This window comes from Grammomys surdaster, unplaced genomic scaffold (assembly GCF_004785775.1).
Source record: "Grammomys surdaster isolate TR1022 unplaced genomic scaffold, NIH_TR_1.0 125807, whole genome shotgun sequence".
Lineage (NCBI taxonomy): Eukaryota > Metazoa > Chordata > Mammalia > Rodentia > Muridae > Grammomys > Grammomys surdaster.
Genome location: NW_021620638.1, coordinates 2162951 through 2186955, shown reverse-complemented (window position 1 = coordinate 2186955; position 24005 = coordinate 2162951). Strand labels below are relative to the sequence as shown.

General features: G+C 40.8%; 1 protein-coding gene across 2 annotated transcripts in view; it reads right to left on the bottom strand.

Moving 5' to 3' along the window:
- Nucleotides 1–23677, bottom strand: part of Stard3nl (STARD3 N-terminal like) — a 35171-nt gene extending 11494 nt beyond the window's left edge. Inside the window, exons 1-4 of one of the 2 annotated variants that reach the window (XM_028789262.1) lie at nucleotides 23569–23677; nucleotides 5330–5612; nucleotides 2170–2247; nucleotides 1575–1652 (exon numbers count right to left, since the gene is read on the bottom strand). In XM_028789262.1, coding sequence (XP_028645095.1) covers nucleotides 1575–1652; nucleotides 2170–2247; nucleotides 5330–5554 — 381 coding nt within the window. In that variant the 5' untranslated portion in view covers nucleotides 5555–5612; nucleotides 23569–23677. Of the gene's footprint in view, nucleotides 1–1574; nucleotides 1653–2169; nucleotides 2248–5329; nucleotides 5613–7507; nucleotides 7600–23568 lie in introns of those variants that run through there. The other variant, XM_028789263.1, reaches the window with a different exon arrangement.
- Between the last annotated feature and the right edge of the window lie 328 nt (nucleotides 23678–24005).

Below are 24005 nucleotides of genomic sequence, written 5' to 3'. Positions count from 1 at the left end.
TGATCTGATACATCAGACCTTTCCTTATTTAGACTGAGATGTAACATGGTGCCAATGAAACTAAACTGAATTCTATTTGAAAATGAAAGTGGGTGCTTTACTGTGATTCAGTGCACACTTCTGTGTGACTCTTTCTCATAACAGATACCAAGATGGACAGTCTGGCAAACATGAGTCTACACAGAGACTCTGAAATGCAATGTCCCAAATGCAGAATGTGATGGTGAAACAAAACAGAAGGAGGTGATGAGGTCAACAGAGACGGGGGTAAGGCCTGCTGCAATGGCCAGCTACATCCTTGAAACAAGACTTGGGATGACAGGAGGTCCGACCTGCACCTTGTCATGTGGAAGGCAATACACAAGTCGCCCTGGATGACTGTCTCAGGGTAGCACTGCTCCTATTTGTATCAGCCCAACCAGAGACTGCTGCTGCTGGATTTCAACTTGCTCCTGAGCTCTCTCTAGTGCACGGAGCTGCAAAGCTCTGCTCCTGTCCTCTATCTGAACCGCTAGGTCTGTAGGAAGGGATGGACAACATCCAGGACATCAAGGACATGGTAAAAATGATGCAGCCAGTCCACTGTCTCCAACATCCAGTTTCTTAATATTTACTGAAAGTAAACAGACTGTGTGCAGCCTCTGCTGGACACGAGGAAAAAGATTAGGCAGGGGGTGGGGAGGTGTCTACTCATCTGGAGAAACCAGAGGAACAAAAGGAAGAGCTTGACAAAGAGGGCTTTTCCCTCTTTGACTGTTGGCTAACAAGACTGTGGACATGTTGGGGGTTTATAACAGCTTAGCTGATAAACATCTGAGCACGTGTGCAAGGATGTTTTCAGAGAGGCTTAATGGAGGTCAGAAGGTCCACTCTGAATCCTGGCAACAGCATCCCATGGGCTGGAGTCTAGAACCAAACACAAATGAGGTAAACTGGGCACCAGTGTTGATCTCTGCTTCCTGACTGTGGGTGCCATGTGACCAGCTGCCTCATACTCCATGGATGCCCTTCCTACAGACTCTATCTCAAACTGTGAGCAAATAAACTCTACCACTTTCAAGATGCTAAGTAACATCAGTTCAATAGAAAAGTAACTAATGGGGGTGGTGAGGGTGGAGGGAATGGGGGAAGAGGATAACATCTGAAATGTAAATAAATAAAATATCCAATAAAAAGAGAAAGAAAAGTAACTAACAGAGACAATCAGGAGGGGACTAAGGGCAGGGGGAGGGGCTATCATCAAAACAGAGACCAAAACATGGGACTACAAAATCATGAACCAAGGCCTTTTCCACACATCTTAATTGGAGGCACTGCCCTCCACTCTTTTCTAAAAGATGAGAGGGAGGACAAGGGGAGGAGAGGCCAGGGCTTACTCCTGGACCCCTAGACCCCACACTACACACCACACCAGTTACAGAGTTAACTGTTTTCACTGCAGAAAGATACCTGGTAAATTAAGTCTACTAAAGTGAGGGAAGACAGATCGTTCAAATCCTGTCTTGTCTCAGCACAGCCTGCTGTGAGCTGCCTGCCAACAGCCTGGGAGATGACCCACTGTGATGCACACTCACCGCTATTGCCCACCAATGGCGCAATCTGCATACAGCATACCCAAGTATCAGCACTTTGAATCGAAAAACTGCCAAAAGCTGAGAGGGAAAAATAGTAAGAAAAGTTATGTACAACATGTAGAAAACAAAGCAGCTTCAATACTATCACGTTTCTGCTTTGGCTGTGGGTAGCCCAGAGAGGCTCAGATCCCAGACTGCCACATGGGGTGTGTGGAACTGCAAGCCTAGGTTCCAAATCAAGTCCTTGTTATGAATATAAATGGGGAACGAACAAAACAAGCAAACAAACAAAAACTCAAAGACAGAGACCAGCAGTTCCTCCAGGACCAGGACCTGTCAGTGAGTTCTACTGCAGCTCGGGAGAGGATGAGCTCTTGTGGGGAGGGCTCCTGGTCTCTCCTTCACCTTTCCCTTTCTTACCCATCAGTTTCTTAGTGAGCCAGAGAACACTGAGTGGGCAGGTAGTTCAGGGAAAACAAACATGCTCACTGTCCAAAGGAAGAAAAACTGGCACTGCATCTATGGCCTATTTCAAGGGACCACGCCTCTTGGTTTCCATCTCATTGTATCTGAATCAAGATACAGAAATACTTACAAATATATCAAAGTAAGAGGAGTAGTAGTCATAGTGAATCACTTCCTTCTTCAGAGTGTTCTCAATGCCTCCGTTCACCTGGAGAGCAAACAGCAGAATGAGAAGTGGGAATGAAACACTAGCATATACATACTTTTACACACACACACACACGTGTATATTCATATATATTTATATAGAAAGACACTATATGCTTCCCTGCATACTTCCTTGGAACCAACAAATGCTCAAATATGGAATAAAAACCTCTTATCAGTTTGGGTTGTCTTCACAGAGTTCTTGGAAGGGCCAGGGAACCCTGACCTCAGAGCACTGATCCCCAAGGCCCGTTATGACATAGGACATGTGTGGCAACATTTTATGTGGCTAGTGTTGTTTTAATTTGCTCTTGACATTTAAAATTTTGACACTCTAATAGATATAAATACATTACTTGGTTTAAGAATTAGGAACAGATTTGACCTACAATTGTATATAACACAAGTATAGCAAACAAGGGCAATAAAATTCGACAGGATAAATTTTTTGTTTGTTCTTTCATATTACCAAACTTAATCTTAAATGATCAAGTTCAGGATTTCACAGATAAACTAGGCAAAGAAACTTAAAAAAAAAATCAAGTAGGACCCATCCTAACAAACATATATAATTTACCAGGTAACTGGCTAAGAGGAGAAATTAATGAAGAATTGTTTCATAGCTGTTCAACTTAGAACAGAAATGGTCACATAGAAAGGGAAGTCTTAGCTATTTCACTGACTTGCACGCTCTATAGGAATGGAGGCAAAGCATGAAAATTACTCTCTGCCTTACAACTCGTGAGTTTAGGGGTCCAAGTGTTGAGTATGGTCAGCTATAGGTATACTTGGCTACTGATCTGTACAAGTGAAGTGCAGAAGAGAAGTGGCAAGAAGCCAACCTAACCTCATACTGTGTCTCTGCAAACTACAGAAAGCTGTTGCCCAAATATTAAAACAATGGTTACTAGCTTAGGTAAAGGTTCTCTAGCAGACATCTCCCTCTGCTTCTGTTTTATGAGTGCACACTGGCCACAGGGGAATGCTTCTTTTGCTATGTGTGTGCACTGTAACTTGACTCTCTGTTGCCCATAAGAAGAATTCTTATAGTTTATGTCTGCAACCTAAACTTGTACTTTATATCCTTGTTTCACAATCTTTGGCTCAGGGGTTCTCAAAATGACTAACTACAGTTCAAACAAAAGATCTTCCCAGTCATCTTTCTAGATCAGACTGAGCATCCCATATGCACACATCGGAAATCTGAACTGCTTCAAAACCCTGAGACTTTCTAGGTACACACATCACTGCAAATGGAAACTTCCACACCTGACCTCCTAGGAAGGGACTCAGTTCAACTTCAAGTCCATTAAACAGTGTAAACTGGCCAACAGACTACGAATAAAGTATGAATAAATGGCACTAAATTGGGTTTCCTTCCCAAGATAATTTGCTATGTAAATATTCTAACACCCTCAAAGCCCAAATGCCTCAGGTAAGGGGCAGTGTGTGCCTATATTTTTCTGGGTTCCATCAACAGAGTAGTCTTAAATACTGGGTAGATACAAAGCAACTTTCAACAAGTCTGCCACCGTCTCCTGAATATGCCTCTCAGATGAGCTTTCTTCTAGTCAGGCAGTTGGAGCAGCATTTCTTCACCAGCTTCTGACTTTCTGTTCTTGCTACCAACCTGCCGCTAGCTTAATCAAGCTGTTCACCACTGCCACAAAGATCTTCATCCATTCACAAGTATCTGCTGGGAACCTACTGAGTGCTGGGCATTGTTCCCAATACAGGAATTACTTCAGTAAGTAAAACAATGTCTGTCTTCAGGTGCTTGTCATTATATAAAAAGATAACAGCAACAACAATGAATCACAAGACACAGATACAAGACAGGGTGACAGAATAATGGTGCCATTTAGACTGATATCAGCATGATAGGATCCCAAAATTACAAGAGGATATAGGAAATTAATAATTTTATGCAGAGGGAACACTATATCCTTAACACAGACAGGAACCGGTTTCAGTCTGAAAGCCAGAGGCCAGAGTAGCTGTGGAATAAAAAGAACCACTGACAAACAAAGGTGAAGTGTTTGTGTAGACGAGTCTTCCAGAAGGGCTCAGGCTAGGTGGTGGGAAACACATGCGACCAGACCCAAGGTTTAGAGAAACAACACATACCAGGGTTAATTAAACACATTATTACAATAAATTGCATCAGGTTATTTTAATTTTGTTAGTGTACATATAGAAAATTTAAAATATGTTAAACTTCATACATTTCTATTTGATAGTACTAATATAGATAATCTTAAGGCAACATAACTGCAAAGTTCTCCAAATTATTCTAGAATTTGTTCAATAAAATATGAAGAAATAATCTCCTTTGCAAACTCTGACACAAGGAAATTAAAAAGTAGACATAATATAGCAAGCATATTTCAGAAGCACTTTACACACATATTTAATATTAAAAATTATTTTATGTGCATGGGTGTGCTGCCTGCATGTATGTCTATGCACAGTGTGTGCCTGGTGCTCTCAGAGGCCAGAAGAGGGCATCAGATCCCCTGGAACTGGAGTTACAGATGGTTGTAAACTATCATTTTGGTGCTTAAAATAGAACCTGGGTCCTCTGGAAGAGCAGCCAATACTCCTAACTACTGAGCCGTCTCTCCAGCACTAACAGTTTTGTTGTTGTTGTTTTTAAGAAAAAGAGCTGGTAAACATAAAAAAAAAAAACCAGAAAATAATTATTTTTGTTTTTTAAGACAGGCTTTCCTTATTTATTTGAGCCAAAGAAAAGCCTGTGCACAGTGACCAGAGCTGTGTCCTAGGGAAGTTCTATGAATACAGATAGCTGAATTTGTTCAACAAGCTGTGGCTGTGTATTTTCAACTCTCTATTATTAAGCTGAGCACCAAGACTTCAAATTTCAAAATCGCAGAAGAAGTAAATTTTCAGTTTACCAGGTGTGTTTCAAACACTAACGCTAAAAGTAAGAAAAGATTAATGTCTCAGATGGAGACAGGTAATACTGTATCATTTAATAAGAGATGATAGTCACAAAAATAATGAGAAAAAATGTCAATATTTTTACTTCTGGAAGCAAGAAGTCAAGAGCAAAATCAACTTACATTTAACTCTATTATCCACAGTAATGTTACAAATAAGAGGTCAAAGGTGACAAAGAGACAAAAAGTCCTCCTGACATCAGATATGCCTTTCTTTTCCCTTCCTTCATAGGACTCAATCCTGGCCATGAGCTGCGCAGGATTGATGGAATGGATGTCACGCAGAGAAGCGTGTGAGCTCTGGCTCCCCGTCAGAGTGTTCTCCATGTCTTCTGGCAGGTGGTTCATCCTGGAGGAGGACTGAAGGAGTCTCCATCCAACTCCACCATCCCTAATGAGAAGCAAGCTGTAGAGACCAAAAAAGAAAACCCATGTCAAACCTATGCTGATGTCATGTGACCACGGTACCCTCACCACTCTCACTGAGCCACAGTGCTATGACATAGACATTTGTTAGACAGAAACAAAGAGGAAGTAAAATAATATATAAAAATATGTATTATATAAAGTATAATACATATTTTAGTATAATATGTTGTTATATATTATGGTATAATATACAAAATAACAATATATTTTATAACATAAAGATATATAATATGAAAAATAGTAATATTTCACTCAATGTTACTAAATGGCTGCTTGGAAAAGATTATCAACGAAGAAAACAAAGTTGCAGTAGAAAAAAGGTGAAGCTAGGGTATTCTGCACAATACCAAAGCATTCTCGGGAACCAGGAGCCAGCTTCCTAGCCACATCAGCAGGTACCTCTCCATGATCTTGTTACTTCCACAGGTTACAAAGCCATATTCCACACATCTCCCCAAAGAATGAAGCAAAACACATAAACTAGCTACAAAACTGTTCCTACTGAGGAGTTGTTTTCTACCAAAAAAGACATCACTATATTGAGCACTCCCAATCACCACTTCACGAACAAGCATGTTTCTTGGGCATTGTCTTAAGAAGGTAGTATTTAAATTCCCAAAGTCCAGCACTATGCAAACACCAGATTGTTAATTCCAAAGACCTGGAATTCTTCACCTAGAATAACACTGAGGAGTATCCAAATGAGCAGACTCCTCGAGGATGGGGAGGATGGGTAAGTCCACTGAACAGAAATGAAGGCTGGCTGCAGTGCTGAGCAGTACAGCTTTCCGTCCAGGGCTACCTCTCTCGGGGGAGGACTGCTTGTGCTTCTGGCTCCACTGACAATCACGTTTTACTCTGGACATGAATGTGGACAGAGATGGGTGGTACTTGTGTCCAAATTCGTATGCTCACCTTTCTAAACTGTCACATTACTGACAATGTCCAGACCAGGAGCATCTTTAAGATAAATAAAACGGAATATGAAAACAGATGGCTAAGATTCACCCCACACAATGTGGTCTCTCACACGGTACACCTTCTCTCCTTACACTTGGCTCTGTTCACTACCTTACCATTCTCAGGAACTAAAGTCCTTTCCATACATTTATATCAGGCGATGGGGTGATATATTATTTTTAAAGCAATTTAATGACATGAATTGGTATCTTAAAATATACCACTTGCTACAGGAACCCTACTTTTAGAGTTTTAAAGGAAACTCACCAAACCACCGACATTTAATGCAATAGCTAATCTGTAACACTGGAGGTTGGGTAGTGGTTGCATTGAAGAAAGAGTGGGGCACAGTGACTAGAAGATCAAAGCGGGAATGTGTTTAGGGAACTTGGTAAAGTTCTATTTTTTGACCCAAGGAGTAATAACACAGTTGTGTTTACTTTATGATAAACTGTATTCACTTGGTAGTTTCAGTAAAGTGTTAACTGTTTAAACTAAAATATTTTACCTGCATTTGCATATACACATATGTGTAGCCTTTCAATACCATCTCCATTTAAAGTTATCATAAAATTACTGTAATTCAATTAGAAAACAAACCTGCTACTTAACAAAAGAAATAATTAGACAAATTGCTACATGTAACACTGATTTAAATGTATCCTTTCCAAGCCTTTGTAATGACTTAGGATAATACTTACGTTTTACTAATTGGCTTCAAACTCTAATGCTAAGTGGAGCACATACATGTGTATATATATTTGACCATACAATTACTCATGAAATATATCAGACACTAGCAAAGATTACCTATGGGTGATGAGTTTTCTTTTTTTATTTTTTCTTCAGTTCTTAAATGTACTTTGTACACAGAATGTTTAAAACAGGAGGAACTAAGTCCACACATCTTACTGTTAGATTCTTTACAACTGTCCAAAAATCTATACAGCTCTCTTTTATTTCCCTCCAAACTGGAGAACATTAGCTTAATGTTTGGATTCCTTGTCTCCTCAGAATCAGCAAAGCAGCAAAACATTTTGAAACCTCTGTAGAAATCAACTTCAGTGTGCTGTGAAAGAAAAACAATGCTTTAAAATTTAAAACTAATTTCACATGATTTCTTTGTCAATTAGGTCAACAGCATTCTAGCTACTGTTACAGTTAGGCTGAGCAGACAAATTAAGTAAAACTTAAAACAGGTTTTATTTATTCTGAAGCTCACAGGTCTTCTAATTCACATATAAGCAACTCTGCCTCATGCATCTTGATTTCAAACTGTCTTAAAGTTAGGTCTGCCCTGTCTGCCATGCTCCTTAGACCAGGGAAACCATCAGCATTTTCTTATCATGAGAGATGGCAAGAGCACAGAGACAAGCTATACGATACCAACATTTAAAGTCGCTATACTAATTATTTTGTTCACATCAGCCAAAGCATGTTTCTGTATGTTTTAGCAGAACTCTGCTGTGCCATTTGTATTGCATTGGATGCTTGCATGCTTTAATAGCAGAAATGCATATCTGCAAAAAAAGAAAGAAAGAAAAAAAGAAAAGAAAAAAGAAAAGAAAACTGTCTACAAAGTTGAAAATATTTGCTTTACTGCCTACTTTTTTCTAGGAAGTGCTAATGGTTTCTTCTCAAGGAAGATTTGGCTAAGACATGAAGTGACAGTGTAAAATCTGTAAACCATGGATAGGCTAAATGACACACATCAGTTTCTATAAAATTTCTACAAAATACAGGTCCAGTCATGCAGGGAAAGCAAGCACTGTGCAGTGTGGCATGTTGTATATCTGCAATCGCTGCTGGAGTGGTCCCTCTGTCAGAAAGGACACCTGCTTTTAACAGATGTATCAACAGAGTAACCTGGAGAAATCCACATGCTCATATGTTTCGCTGCCTCCTGAATCAGAAGAGCCTGCAAAATTATCCTACTTATTATGTAGCATCCTCAGGAGAGAGTACAGAAAGATGCGTCCTGCTTCCAGGGACTTGTTTACATCTTCCAGGCCATGATACTACATCAGTCCCTGTGCTGGGTACAAAGTGGAGGTGAACTTCAACCCCATCTTCCATACAAGTGACAACACCCAAACAGTAAACAGACACTACCATCAAGTGGTGGAAGATAAGGACCAAAATGTATGGAGATGTAATAATAAAATCTGTTATTTTATATACTAACTGACAAACAAAGGATTTCTATCTATGTATCCATTATTTTATAAAAATGCCAGTTTGCCTTTCTATGAAGACAAACAGGGAGTTTGCCCTGGTTCCTAGTGGCAGTCAGTTTACTAAACCAGCATAATCTCTAACTACCTTCTAAATATTTGCCCTTATACCCAGAGATAAGTGCAGTGCTCACCTCTCATCAAGGAAATGTCTCTTTGTAACAGATGGAGACATTACAGAAAACCACAACCAATCAAAATGTTGAGCCTAGTCCCAAGGGACACACCTAAAAACATTCTCAAATGTAATCAAGATTGATGCTAAAGAGGGGGCAGAAAGACTGTAGGAGCTAGAGGACCAGGGAAATTGCTGCAAGACTGTCTACTATGAATGTCAGAATCTACAGCCAGAAAGTCTCATCATGACTGCCTTGATGTCAACATAGACAGTAACAATGGATATGCTAACAATGGATAGAAAACATAGATCGAGAAAGCCCAGGAGACCTCAACCCTACATAAAGAACTATAGGAAACTAAAGAATACTGAGAGCAGGAGAAATCATCTTTTCCAGGCAACAGTAAACCAATTGGTTATCTAGTACAAAATGGTCACCCCTGAAAACAGACATATAAGTAACATTATATAGACTAAGCAGGTTATGTTTGTGTATTTAGAAATATGTGTGTGTATTTAGAAATTTATGTATGTCTACACATATGTGACAACAAGTAATAGGAAAAAAAGATCATGAGTTTGAAAGAGCAAGAAGGGGTATATGGGAGGGTTTGTAGAGAAGACATGGAAGGTATAAACAATGTAGTTCTTCTAACCTCAGTATGTGGTTTGTGGTGTATGTGTGCGCGCGTGTGTGTGTGTGTGTGTAAAAGAAATACAAATATGAGACTGCCTCAGGTAATCTTGAAAGAGAGCAAAATTAGAAGACACTTTCCACAAAGCTTCAGTAATCAAGACAGATGCCACTAGGTTAAAAATAAATGAACAGAGCATGGGATATAGTTGGACCCCAAATAGATCCACATGTATATGGGCATCTGACTTTTGATGAAGATAGCAAAGCAATGAAGCAGAGAAATAAAGTTTGTCTTCAGAAAAGTATGCTAAGATAACCATATAAAATTTGAAAAAAAAATGAATTTCAACCTCAAATTTGTATCATGTAAAAAAACTAATTTAAGATGGATCATGGATGTAAGTATAATAAGAATCTGAGGCTGGGAGGGCGTCAGAGGCTGGAGGAAGGGGTAGAGAGATGATCTTCATACATCAACAATGTATGGAAACGTAATAATAAAATCCAGTATTTTGTATGCTAATTGAAATATCAAAGGATTTCTATCCATGTATCCATTAGAACTTGTGGAGAACACTTTTACAATATTCTTATAGATAATGATTTCTTTAAAAGGGTAAAAAAAATATCATGACTTAAAAAAATTTTTGTGCAGGTTGCCTTAAAAGACAGTATGGGCATCGATGTAATGACAACATGGCTGGAATGCATTCTGGAAGACAGTCTTAAAAGAGTACGGCTACCTGTAAAAACAGATTAAGGGTAGGCAGGAAGTCAGAAAAACATGTAGGAGGAGTAAAATTAGAAAAGTCAAGTTTCCAATTCTCAGTGCAAGAATTATTTGGGCAAGAAACATTAGTAGATGCTAGTAAGTATTTTAAATTTATGAGGAATAATCTCAAAGTATTACCTCTTACACAAGTTAAGTTCTGTTGGGGGATAATATACTTCCATAGAGGAGAGACTTGACAGTCAGCGCCTGGACCAATGCTGGAACAAGCTCACATGATATCATACATTGTGTTGCAATAAACATATAATAACAATACAATATTCCCCACTATAAATGTTTAACCTTTATGTAGCTATAAGGAAGTAATCGATCGCAGACAACTTTCCTAGACTTGTGAGCAAAAGCAGTGAACGAACAGTCAACACAACAGTCAAGTACAGCAGTGTGAATACTCTTCAAAATGAAAAAGGCATAAAGGCCTAACATAAAATGTAATGAAAAGGTCTGGCTGAATAACAAATTTAAGAAGGGAAAGGTCAATGAGGAGGTTCAGTGAGTCAATCAACATGAAACTCAAGCATGTCAGCCCAAGTTCAATCACTGGAACCCATACAAAGGTACAAAAAGAAAACAAACTCCACAAAATTGTGTCCTAACCTCTACATGCATCCCACCACATGATAAGCTTACACAAACATACACATACACACACACACACACACACACACACACACACGCACTCATGCACAATGTTTTTTTTAATGTTATTCTTTAAGAACAACAACAAAAAGAAAAGGCTACAAAAGACTATTAATGAACTGATAAACTTTTGAACTGGTTACATGGAATGCCTTCAAGTGGGTAGAATGTTACAGCTACACCTCATCACTGCTCTCAAGATGGTCATGGTATCTCTGCACAGTAATAGAAGCCCTAAGACACCTCTTTTTGTGTTGCTGTCCATTGGTGCCTCAATGGTTCCCAATTATAGGCTATTGTCAATGCTGTTGTTTACTCTCCAGAATTTGATAGTTAGACTCGATTGATACGTGATTCATAGACCACAGAAAAATTTGGCAGATACTCAACTAGAAGCTTCATCCATACTGGCTAGCCTTCACAATGCTGGAAGATGAGATGCATGTGACTAGGGGAGAAATCATCAGCCTTACCCACCTGTGAACCCTGCAAGCTCCAATCGTGCCCTGCCTGATAAAATAGGTTCACTGGTGGCATGCACATTACAGGAGCTACTAACCATTCTTTAAATTGGATATAACTGTCAAAGAGGTCAGGAATCTGTGGCTATATAAACACTGTCAACAAGGTCAAGAACCTCTGGCTAGATAGGTCATGGGCCCTAGTAAAGAACCTGCTATTATTTTGCTAAAAAATCATAGTACTAAAATGCCTCCTGATGACTCATTGCTATGCCCACAGGTTAATTCATCACTCAACCCTTATCAGAGGCTTCTTCTTGTATCAGATAGCAACTAACACAGAGAAGACTCAGAACTGGTCAATGTGCAGAGAATAAAAGACAACTGAGTGTTCAGTCCAATCTTAGTTTCCTTTCTTAGGTTTATTTTTTAAAGTATGTTTGTGGATCTATGTATGTGCACATGAGTGCAGGTGGACACTGAGCCCAGGCATATCTGACTCCCTCCTGGAGCTGGAGTTACAGGTGGGTTATAAGATACCATATGAGACTGTGCTGGGAACTGAAGTCAAATCCTTCGGAAATGCAGCACGAATTTTTAACCACAGAACCATTTCTCCAGCCCCTTAATTTGCTTTCTATTATTTTGATAAACACTATGGCCAAAAGCAACTTGAAGAAAGAAAGGGTTTCTTTGATCTTATAATTCCCAGGTCACAATCTACCATTGACCAAGGGCTGGGCAGAGGCTAAAGCATGAACCTGAAGACAGGATCTGAAGAAACCATGGAGGAACACTACTTACTTCTGCATTGTACTCCAAATTTACACTCAGCTACCTTTCTTATACCTTCCTAAACCACATAAAGCTGGCACTACCCACAATGGGCTAGGCCTTCCCATATCAATCACTATCCCAGACAATGTTGCACGGTCTTGCCTGTAGAACAATCTAATGTAGACATTTTCTCAACAAAGGTTTCTTCTTTCTAGATGACTCTATCTTGTGTCATCCACAAAAACTAACAAGCTCAAGCTCTAAGTGTGATGACTCTATCACAACGGTGAAGACTAGGGGAACACTATGGAAGAAAGAGCAGAACGATTTTAAGAGCCATGTTCTTGCAGACAACTGATGGCAGAAGCAAATGTAAACTCAGTGACTGTGACACATGACCAAGTCCTACACAAGCTTACTCCAGATACAATCCCAGCCTAAAGCAGGAAAGTGAGAATGAGGTCCTACTCTTATTTGATGATATTTTTGGAATCTGATTGCTTTTGAGAGAGAAAAAAATTCATTTTCTTTAATGAAATTATCAAATAACTAATAAAAGAATTATTTTAAAAGTTAAATCTCTTATAGTAATTATTTTGCATCCCAAAGACCAGAATTGAGACTATGTTTATCACACATTCATGTTTCCCAGGCCTATCTTTTCTAATACAGACAAATAACAGCTTAATTCCACAAAGCAGTGTAGTGAGTAGTCAGCAGAGAGAGCTGAGTTCCTATTCCTAAGATTGTTTCTTTGAAAGGTAGGGTAAGAACTCTAGAACGTGTTATTTCAGCTGATGGCAAATCAACTCATTACCTCCTTGTGTCTCTAGTGTAAGGACACTAAGAAAAATACCTGGGAATATTCAACATCAACTTCCCCTGTCACTTGAGACCACCTTCCTCCTTTACAAACTAGAGCATGTCTATAAAAAGATAAGCCATTTCCATCTATGACCAGGAGTATTCACAGGTAAAAGTTGCATGTGCCATTACCCATAATGCAATGTGCACACAGGATGGCTACGGCTTCAAAACTAATTTTCTAATCTATACTATAGACAAATGTCTGCAGTTGAAATCTTGGTGAATGTGGGCTAGAGATGTCAATCTTAAAATACAGATGCCTAAATTAAAAAAATAATAAAGAAACAATGTTACTTTCTGTTTTTCCATTAGATGTTTTTCACACTTACAGAAGAAACTAGATCTTCAAAGGACACGAATCAAATGCAAATTCCAGGATCATCTTTATCAGGCTAATTTGTGCTTCAGAAAACAAAATCATATAAAAGAACAAAGACCACTAAGAGGCGCAATACAACTGTAGGCTGATATTCTGAGAAATCAGTATACTGCACACCTGAGAGTAAAAAGTCCTCCCCGCTTTCCCTCCCTCTTTCTTTTTTCCTCCCTCCCTCATTTTTCCCCTCCCTCTTTTCCACCTCCTTCATTTGCTTAGAAACAAGGTCTCATGTAGCTCAGGTTGCCCTTGGGCCTGCTATATACCAGAGGATAACTTCAAACCTGTCTCCACTCCAAAAGTCCAACTGTAGGAATAACAGGCATGCTCTAGCATGTCTGGCTGTAACAGGATCTCTAAAATCTTATTAGGAGTCTGCAGAGAGTTTAAAGTAGCAACATTCTCAAGAAGTGAAATATTGTAATTTTTAGAAAGAGATAAACAATTACAACACCAAAATTTTAATGACTAAATCAAAGATTCTGACATTCACACATTACCTATAAAAACTTCCAAATACCTAAGAATAGTCGCTAATCATCAGTAAGGTCTTATTCACAGCTCTAACAGGAGAAGGTGTTAAGGCTGACTCTGAGGCTGCTGGCACCATCCTCACTGTGAAGAGCACAGCCCCACTCAGCTGTCACCAGCACCTTCACCGTTTCCTCAGTACCTCTCATCCAACAATCCAGCCTTTCTAGTTTCCAAGCCGCCGGTTCTGCCTTGTGCTCAGAAACAAAGCTTTCCCCTCCCTACTGCTCCAGTTGTGCTTAGGACTTCGAACTCCTTGTACAGGTTTTGAGATCTGCACCTTTGTTGTACTTCAGTTCCATCTAAAATAATCCATTCTGCTACCACCTATCAACAGCCTATCCACGGCTGAAGGAAGCTCACATGCCACCTCCTCAAAACACTCTCTGGATCCCGGAGGGCTTCTGAGTGTCTCCTTCAAAGGCTCAAGTGCTAGCAGCTTGGTTCTCAATGTGGAGAGATGATGAAACCATTAAGAGGCAGGGCCTGGAGGGGTACCTGGCTCACTGGAGAAAGATAGCACTGCAGTTCTCTGGGACTAGTTGATCCTGAAAAAAGCACAAGATTGTAAAAGAGAAGGTGTGGGTCCTGAGGCTTCTGTTTTACCATGTGGTCTTCTCTGCACTGAGCTTTTTCCTAACCATTCCTCTGCTATACTGAGAGACTCAGGGACCTTTGCCAGAAGCTGAGTTACCTGACCATGAATTTCTGTGGGGAAAATTTAAGAAGGCCGCCACAGCAGCGCAAGCCCCAGAGGGGCTTCTGCCTGCGTGGCAGGTCCCACATTAGGGAAGAGGATCCTATGGTTCCAGCGGCCTAAGGGCCTTGGCGGCGGCAGGCCCCAGTAACACGAGGAAGTCCTTGGTTCCAAAAAGGTTTATTGTCATGGTGGATAATAGATGGATCTAGGCGTACCCCCAAAAACTCAGGGCAGTCCCAAGTTATATAGGGAGGGAGAAAGGGGAAGGATTGGGGGAGGCATGTTTAATTTGCTCTGCCCTCTGGCCTTCATTAGTATGTAAATCCCTAGGGACTGAGGCCTATAGCCTGGCCTATGTGACTCTATGGAGATGTGACTGCTTTTCAGGATCCTAGATGATGGGAGGGACCGAACTCCTGCCGGTTCTCGCGCAGAATTCCACGCAGCAGAGTCTGCAGAGTCTCGGGGTTCTAGGCACCTGCTCAACCATGACCCAGGATACCCTTACGCAGTCCCACAAATTTCTACCCTCCAAAACAATAAGCTAAAAAACCTCTTTCTTTTTAACACTGAGGTGGACTTTACATAACATAAAATTTAAGTGTACAATTCAGAGGCTTTGAACATATTCTCAATATTGTATAATTTTCACCTCTATATAGTTCCAAAATATTTTCATCACTGCCAATGGAAATTTCATAGCAATTACACAGTAACTCCTTATTCCTCCCCCTTGCCCTGCCCTGACAACACTGATCTGTTTTGAATATTTCATAAGAATGTGCTATATTTTGTGTGGCGCTTCTTTTACTTACACAGTGTATTCAAGATGCACCTATTCTATATCATGTGTTAGCAAAAGGCAGCATGCTGTTCTCTTGTTTTCTGTTGCTGTGATTAGCACTATTACCAAAAGCAACTTGGGGAGAAAAGGGTTTGTCACTCCAGGCCACAGCCCATCACTGAGGGATGTCAGAGCAGCAACTCAAGCAGCAGCAGCAGCAAGCACTGAAGAGTGATGTGCACTGGCTTACTCCCGAGCTTGCATTCTGATGCCTTTGTCAGTCAGCTCAGTGAGAGTTTGAGCCAGAACAACTGAACTGAACCATCCAGAGTTTAGAAAGAACTAGAAATGGGTAAGTTTATTCACCAATAAGTCGAAGAGGCTGAAAACACTCTAGGCCTAGTTAAGATTGCAAGGAAGCTATAAGCCTCTGTGACAAGGCCTAGGTTAGCAGCCTCCGAGGCGACAATTACTTCAGGCAAATCAAAGTTACCTTTATAGTAGTATATTACTATTTTTAAAAACAGAAGCTAAAATAAGAATGTCCTCAATTTAGTTATACACACACACACACACATATTTCACATATTGTTCATAGGTCTTTTGTGAATCTCAGTATCCAAAGCGCCTATGGAACAATGCAGTATCCTTCCTTTTTTTTTTTTGCCTACATCTCGAAAGCTCTCAGAAAGCCAGGTGGAGGAGCACCCACTCTAGTGGTGGGGCCAGGAGGAGCCAAGGTGAAGGTCATCCTCAGCTACACAGGGACCTCAGAGTCATCTTGGGTTACATGAAGCCCTGCCAAAACCAAAACAAAGCAAAAAAGAAAAGTAAGAAAACAAAAACATAAGCAGAAAATTTTCTAGAGAACAATTCTGCATCATAGAGAAATGGTGGACATGCCAGACACTCTATGTGCTTGTTAGATTTATAAACTACAGATACCAATGTATAAACATAAAGAGGGCCAAGTGTGGTGGCACACAACTTTATTCCTAGCACTCAGGAGGCAGAGGCAAGAGGATATCTGTGAGTTCAAGGCCAGACAAGTCTACATAAAACCCAGGACAGCCAGGACAACATAAAGAGACCCTGTCTCAAAAAGATGAAGTGGGGAAAAGAGAGGATAGAGCCTGGGTACTTGCTAACTAAACTTAAAAATAAAAAAAAAAAATTACATGCTTTTAGAATTTCAACATGGTATATTAATATACCAATAATATTTTGTTTTTCCTGAGCTAGGGTCTCATGAACTCTGTATAGTAGGGGGTGACCTTGCCCTTATTCTTCTGCATGCATGACTATGCTTATCCCCAATACTAATTTCAGTATCTATTCTTGATAATAGAATTAATAAAAAACAACCTAACCTTCCCAAATATATTAGATTGGTTATCTTTCCAAAATTCAAAAGCATAGTACAAAAGGGATTTATATACAGAAAGCATAAACACATAAACTTTATGACTCTGACCTACTCAACCCAAACAAATGGGCATATTTATTAAGCATCTACTGCATGTAAAAAACTGTGCTAGTTGCTATGAGGGAAAGTCAGATAGAAAAGATACTGTCTATGTACTCATGTACAAATTATACAAGTAGTATGAAAACTAACTATATATAAAAAAAAAGGTTTAGTATCAGTTTGCGACCAGAAATGTCATCAAAAAAAGGCTTGTCTGAGAAGAAATCTGACTTTGAATGATCCGAAAGGCTATTGTGTATCAATGAGGAGGAAGACAAGGGCAACCTAAAGTGGACCAAGCACAAGCATGTCCACTAAGAATGAGTCAACCTCTGTCTGGGGAACCCAGGTAAGGGGACTGAGGGAAACAACTGGAAGGCTGGGACACGTGTGTGCACAAGTGAAAGAGGGCTGAAAAGCCAGCAAGAGAGTGAGGACACCTTTCCCATAAGAATGAGCTGAGGAGACCAGGATCCTAAGGGCAGGGCAAACATCAAAGGCCAGCGAGAAGTCAGGGCTTATAAAACAATCGTTGACAGAGAACTTCTATGTTCAGAGAAAGGTAAACACGAACTCCAGGGTAAGTGGTTTTCAACAATGTGAAGTGCAGCTCTGGTTCACTGCTCCAGGACCAAGGCACTCAATTCCAGAGTCCGAGTGTTCTCAACGCCCTGACAGATTTTTATTTAAGCACTGAGACAAGTGCAAGTCACAAAAGAAAAGGCTGTGAATAATGTCTGTCTGTCGCAGTAAAAGCTGGCAGTTCTCACAGTCCATAACAGCAGCAGACTTAAGTGCAGAGCATGGTAGCTGGCCAGCTTTAATCTCCACATTCCTTGGGTTAAGAAGAACATAAGACAACGCCTATGGTGGGAAGCTTTACTTGCCCATGCTCTCTGCGCTCCTGAGTCCTCTACTCACCATCAACTTGACTTCCATCATGGAGTGGATGCACATGTCCTTAGGTCAGCAGAGCTCTACCACAGACCTCCAAAAAGGACCTCAGCTACCAAACAGAGGCTATGCTTACCTGCTGGCTTCCTAAACAGGGAATTACTTGTCAGTATGCAGAGATGAACATTTCACTAGTGAAATCCCCAGACTTCTAGTTTCTCTTGAAAAAAAAAAGGAGACAACTGGCAATATTCTCCATCTCATCATTTTGCCACCTAGCCAGTGTGCTTGCTTCTGACATAGCTGGTTCCTGCTGGCATTTGTTTTTCATTCTCATTACCAGGTCTTTGGATAACTGACAGTGGTAGGTCAGAGGGGCACTGCCTGGTTTTACAACCCAGTATTGCCACTTCGGTCAAGTTACTCATCCTTTTTATATGTTTTGCGAAATAGGGACAATAATATTGCAACCTAACTTAGAGAGAGGTTTGGCGAATAAAGACAACAGATGCTCCCAATGGGACAGGGCATTAGGGAGTAGAAGGTGCTCACTGCCATGCAATTCTGCTCACAGCCAGGCACTTGCCATATAGTTGTCTATCTAGGGCTAGAGGGATATCCTACAATGCAAAGCCTCCATAAAAAAGACTTTTCTAGTCCAATACATCAGTGGTACTGAGGATGGGAAACCCTAACACAGGCCATCAGAACACCTCTGGACACGGAAAATCTGTGCTAATTACTATCAACAACACCAGAGCAAGTCCTGGCTTGGCGATTTTACCTCTGCTGGAGAAACTTCTAACACCTCAAGAGCTGCTGTTCCCTTTGATGAATTTACAACACCATAGGAACAGAAAAATGGCACTGGGAGCTGAAGAGTTACACAGCATGAAGAGCAGATAATGCCTCTGCAGAAGACATGAATTCAGTTCTGCTGGGCGTGGCCAACAACCATTTCAACTCCAGCTCCTAGGGAACCAATGTGATGTTCTCCTTTGAACTCTTCAGGTGCCTGCACATACATGTGCAGTTAGCCAGACCTCAACACACACATACACAAACACACAAATTTTTTTTAAAAATGTTTAAAATAAGTTAAAAAGAAAAATGTTAAGGAACTACTTGATTCTGGATTATTAAATCAACAAACAGGAAATGATTAATTCAAAGAATTATGGAATATATTTTTCTAAAACAAAAATAAGAGTGTATTATAATACTGAATAATATGCAATACTAGAAAATTCTATCTTCTAAAGAGATATAGAATACAAGAAATCTGTAACTGCTTAAACTTTAAAAACTCTAAACAAAATCATGCATTTAATAAACTGAAGATTAGTCATAAAACCCTGGGGAGAGGGGTAGATTTTGTGAAACTGGAAAAAACAGAAGAGACATATTTCAAACTCAGAGTAGAAAACCATCCCTAATCCACCTCCTGACAAGCAAGACCTTCCAGACTTAAACAGCCTGAGTCAAAAACCCCTAGTGAGAACTGAGGCTGGGTCTCCACTCACCACAAGAAAAGAAGGATCTTCTATATCTAAGTCTGTTCACAAAGAAAGGGAACAACCAGAAAAGCTTGAGCTGTGACAATCTGTAGCAAAAGCCGTGCTGACCAGTCCCAGGTTCGTGTCCAAGAGCCCCGAGGCCAGTCTCTCTAGACTCCAGCATTTCCATCTATAATATTAACAATGTTAATGATTATAACTATTTTAACACAAGTTTTTCAGTAGCAATGTGCTTAACATTTACATCTAAAGATCTAAGATTCTCAAAAGAGACCCGCTGGAGACTATGTCAGACCCAAGATGGAACGGAAGACGGTTCTGAGGAATCAAAGCCAAGAAAAGCGTACTAGCACTTCTTGCAAAAATGGTAATGAAAGTGCAAATAAAACTAGAAGGCTCAACGCTCTGCAATCCACACCATGCACCATGCAGATGAAGTCTTTTAAACTTTAGAAACAGAGCTATGAGGGTGCATCTATGGTAACACATGAACAAAGAATGAGGATAAAACATGCAGCAAAGAAAGTGTTCCAAAGCTTCTGAGAAAAGAGGAAGTTTCCATCAAGAAGAGAAGAGAAATAAATGTTTTATTAAAGAGTCCAACACTGGGGTAGACGCTAGGCATAGTTAGAGCTTTGGCAGTCATCAAGCAGAACATGGCAGTGACACAGAAGTGATCAGGGTCCCTGTTTGGGGCCCAGGCCTCACCATGACTGGAGAGTCCAGATGCCTACAAGGTAGAGTCTGATGCGGAGAGCCTAGATCTAAGAATGTGCACTTCGGCTCCATGAACATCCTTCCAGACAGTGAGATTTGCTCTAAACATACAGTTTTGATATTTTGAGTTCAAATGGAAAAGTTCTTTTGCATAAATGTAAAGATCTGCTGACATTTAAGAATTCTATTTATAGTATTTTAGAGCTATTAAACACAATTTCCACCTTGACATCAGCTCAAAAAGGCACCCAAAAGCAAATTAACCTACCAATTTTAATTTTTATAACTTTACTGTTATTAATCTAATACAGTTCTTCGAATAAGAGAACCTTACAATGGTTCTTTTTAAAATTCAGGACAACCTACACTATTTCTCAACCATTTAACGATCTGGTTCCTCAACCACATAAAGTTTATAAAATGGCTTCTACCTTTTTAAAGTAGCATGAGAAAAATTACATCACCGAGCTGACCCAAGTACTTCCCTCAATCATGGGAAAACTCTACTTGCTACCAGAAACAAAGGACCAGCAAATTGCATGCTGTACTACCTCATATCTAAGAATAAGATTAGGTTAGGAAAATAGTAACAACTTTTACATTTCCAATATTTCTGAAATTAAAATGAATTAAAATTGTTTCAGAGGTACTGGGGATTGAACACAGGCCTGCTCAGACATTCTTTCCCTGAGCTACAATTCTGCCTTTTTTTTATTTTTTTAATCAGGAGACAGGGTCTTGCTAAATTGCGCAGGCTGGCCTACAACTTGGGATTTCCCCTCCCAGAGCTTTGCATATAGTTGGTATTAGTGTGCACCACTGTACTGGGAGTCACTGACAGGCCACAGGCACCGCTGTACTGGGAGTCACTGACAGGCCACAGGCACCACTGTACTGGGAGTCACTGACAGGCCACAGGCACCACTGTACTGGGAGTCACTGACAGGCCACAGGCACTGCTGTACTGGGAGTCACTGACAGGCCACAGGCACCACTGTACTGGGAGTCACTGACAGGCCACAGGCACCACTGTACTGGGAGTCACTGAAAGCCACTGGAAGTCATTTACAAATGATAGCTTTCTAACAAAAAGGAAGGGCATGTAAAGTGCTGATATACACTTCTTCAGAAAAAGAGGAAAAAAACTAGAAGAGCTTTATTTTAGTCTAAGGAAAAAAACTGCCCCATCCTGGAAATTGTCTTCTGTGAGTTTAAAAACATGAGTTTAGTTTCTAGATGCTGTACTGTGATATTTACAGACACTCTTTGCTATGGGATTTTCAAGAAGAAAATAGAACCAAAAATAAATAAATAAAAGACTAGCATGAAAATTTGGAAATAAGCATTTGGCATTCTTGGCATTTTATGTGTTGGATTTTGGAAACTGCTGTGTATCTATAGTTCCAGAGCCCCTTCTCCACTGAAAGGGTCCAGCATATGAATTACAAAATGCATCATCAGGACCAAAATGTGAAGCACGATCAACCTGCAGATCTTGCTACGTGCTTCAGAGAGAAGGGGTGGAGCACGGTGAAGTGGACCTGGAGTAAAGTTAATGACATCCATCAGTCTAGCTGGGGGAACTTAGTGTACATTTTCTTCATTGATGCAAAGTTTAGTATTTGCAATGTCTGAAAGAACAGAATGCATGTGCCACGCCCAGAAAACTGCAGGAACTAAATAAAGATACAGTAATCCTTAGAAATACAAGTTCTAAGAGGAAAAGGCTCACCTACTTACCTACAATTACACTTGCTCAGCCACCTGTTTGGACAGAGCAAAACTGCCTGCCAGGGCTTTCCAAAGGGAAAGCAGGTAAAGACTGTCCGGGAAATGACTGACAGCTGAAGATAAGCAGAGGGTTTGAGTCTTGCATATAGAAGCAGTGAAAAGGAAAATACCTGTGGGATACAGTACTAGGGAATAGAGAGACATTCTTCCTTAAGAGGACCCCCAAAGAGAAAAATATAAAACAATTAATGATTTCATAATCAAAATAAATAGAAAGCCGCTGAGAGTTTGAGTGCCTCTGAAGGAATCTGAAGTCTGCACTTCCGTGGGATGCCTGTTCCTTCTTCAGCATTGCCCAACCCAGATCAGCTCAGTCACTTCACCATCCCACCATTTACAGACACAGCCCTGCTGGACTCTCCTCCCACTCCGCTTGCTCTTCCAGCCTTTGCTCTGTAACTGGACAGATACTTCCTGCTCTTCCCCTGACTAGATCACTCTAAACATTCAGGCCTCATCCAAAGCATCCCCTCTTCAGGGACATCCAGATCCCACACCCCACAGCCACACCAATGAACCTTACTGTCACATTTTCTATTATTCATTCCTATCTAAAATCATGGTTTTTTCTGCACATATCTGTTCCTTTGTCAAAATCAAAGGAATTTGAGGGCAGAAACCTTATCTAGTGTTCAATACTCAATTTCCAACACCTAAAACAGCATGTGGCATCATATAAACCATCTAATGATTAAATCCAAATGATAATCACTGTCCTGAGAAGAAAAGTCCTGGGAGCAGTTTTAATTCCATTTCTTTAATGCATTTGATAATGCAATCTTTAAAGGTTCATATTTGAGACAGGAAGATCTCAAAGAAAAATGTATTCCTCCTTACAGTACTAAACATTACATGTGTATGAATATTATGTAGGGAGGGCACAGAATACACTGTCCCTTCATGGGCATGATTATCTAGCGTTTTACTTATGCATAAATACAGCCAAAATACTATTAATTGTTTTTTTCCATCAAATCCTGCTCTAGAAGTGGATGATGGACAGATGAGGCATAGATGGGAATTACAGTTAGGACCCTTAAACAAAAACATCAGACGGGACATGCTATAGTAACTCCAGTACATTGAGAAGTCAGACCTGTTACTGTATTCATTCACCCTTACTAACCTGACCCAAACTAGTACTGGGTCAAGTGATGGATTCCATCTGTGAAGAGAGACAAATGCCTTTACAACTGCCATATTAAGAGAACACTAGGAAAAGTTCCACAATGCCCACCCATGTTCCAACCAAAAGAGGAAGAAAAGAACCCTACTGAGATTTTTAAAAACTAAAGGCAGAATAAGTGGGCAAAGTGGAGAGCTGAAACCGTGGCTAGAACATTCATGACTCATGCATTAATTTTCGTTTTGTTTTGTTATATCAGGGCTTTTCTTGACGAAGGCACAAGGCCAGTAACAGATAGTAGATGCCGGCCTACACCCGCATATCACCTCGGTCTTGATGGAGGTGCATGATATGGGGCCGAGGCTGGACCACCCACCTCCTGGTGAGTGTGGGAGTGGGCCCGAGGCCGGCTTCCCTCCCGCGCTCCGCCGCTGCACCCACAGGCCCCGCGGCCTAGGAAAGGTCTGGGGAGCCCGGCGAACCCCGGGACCCCAGGTATTTGGCTTTGCGACCTGCCCCGCAGGGCGCGGAAAGATAGCCTACCTCCTCCGCGGCGCGAGCCGCCCGCTGGCCTGTAGACACCGCTCCGCGGTCCCCGCCGGCTGGGCTGGGGCGGGGCTGCGGGGCTGGACCTTGTCGTGACGTCAACACGCTGGTCACGCAAAGACGCTACCGATTGCCGGAACCGCGAATACTAGCAGAGGAGAAGGAGGGTTGGTTTGCAGAACTGTCCGTCTTGGGACGACCAGTAGACGGCTCAGAAAGGAGGCAGTGGGCGGGCCTGGGACTAGCCGCTCCTCCAAAGCCTGTTAAGATATCGGTCTTCCATCTACAAGGTTTTAGCGGGTTTCACCTTCCTGTGGAATTCTACGGAAGGCTTCCCTTAGTCTCTTTATGGGGCTTAGACTGCGGCCGATGAGAGCTAACCCTGAGAGTGTATTTCAGGCCCTGGCGCCTTAGTTTCAACTGTCCACTAAGAA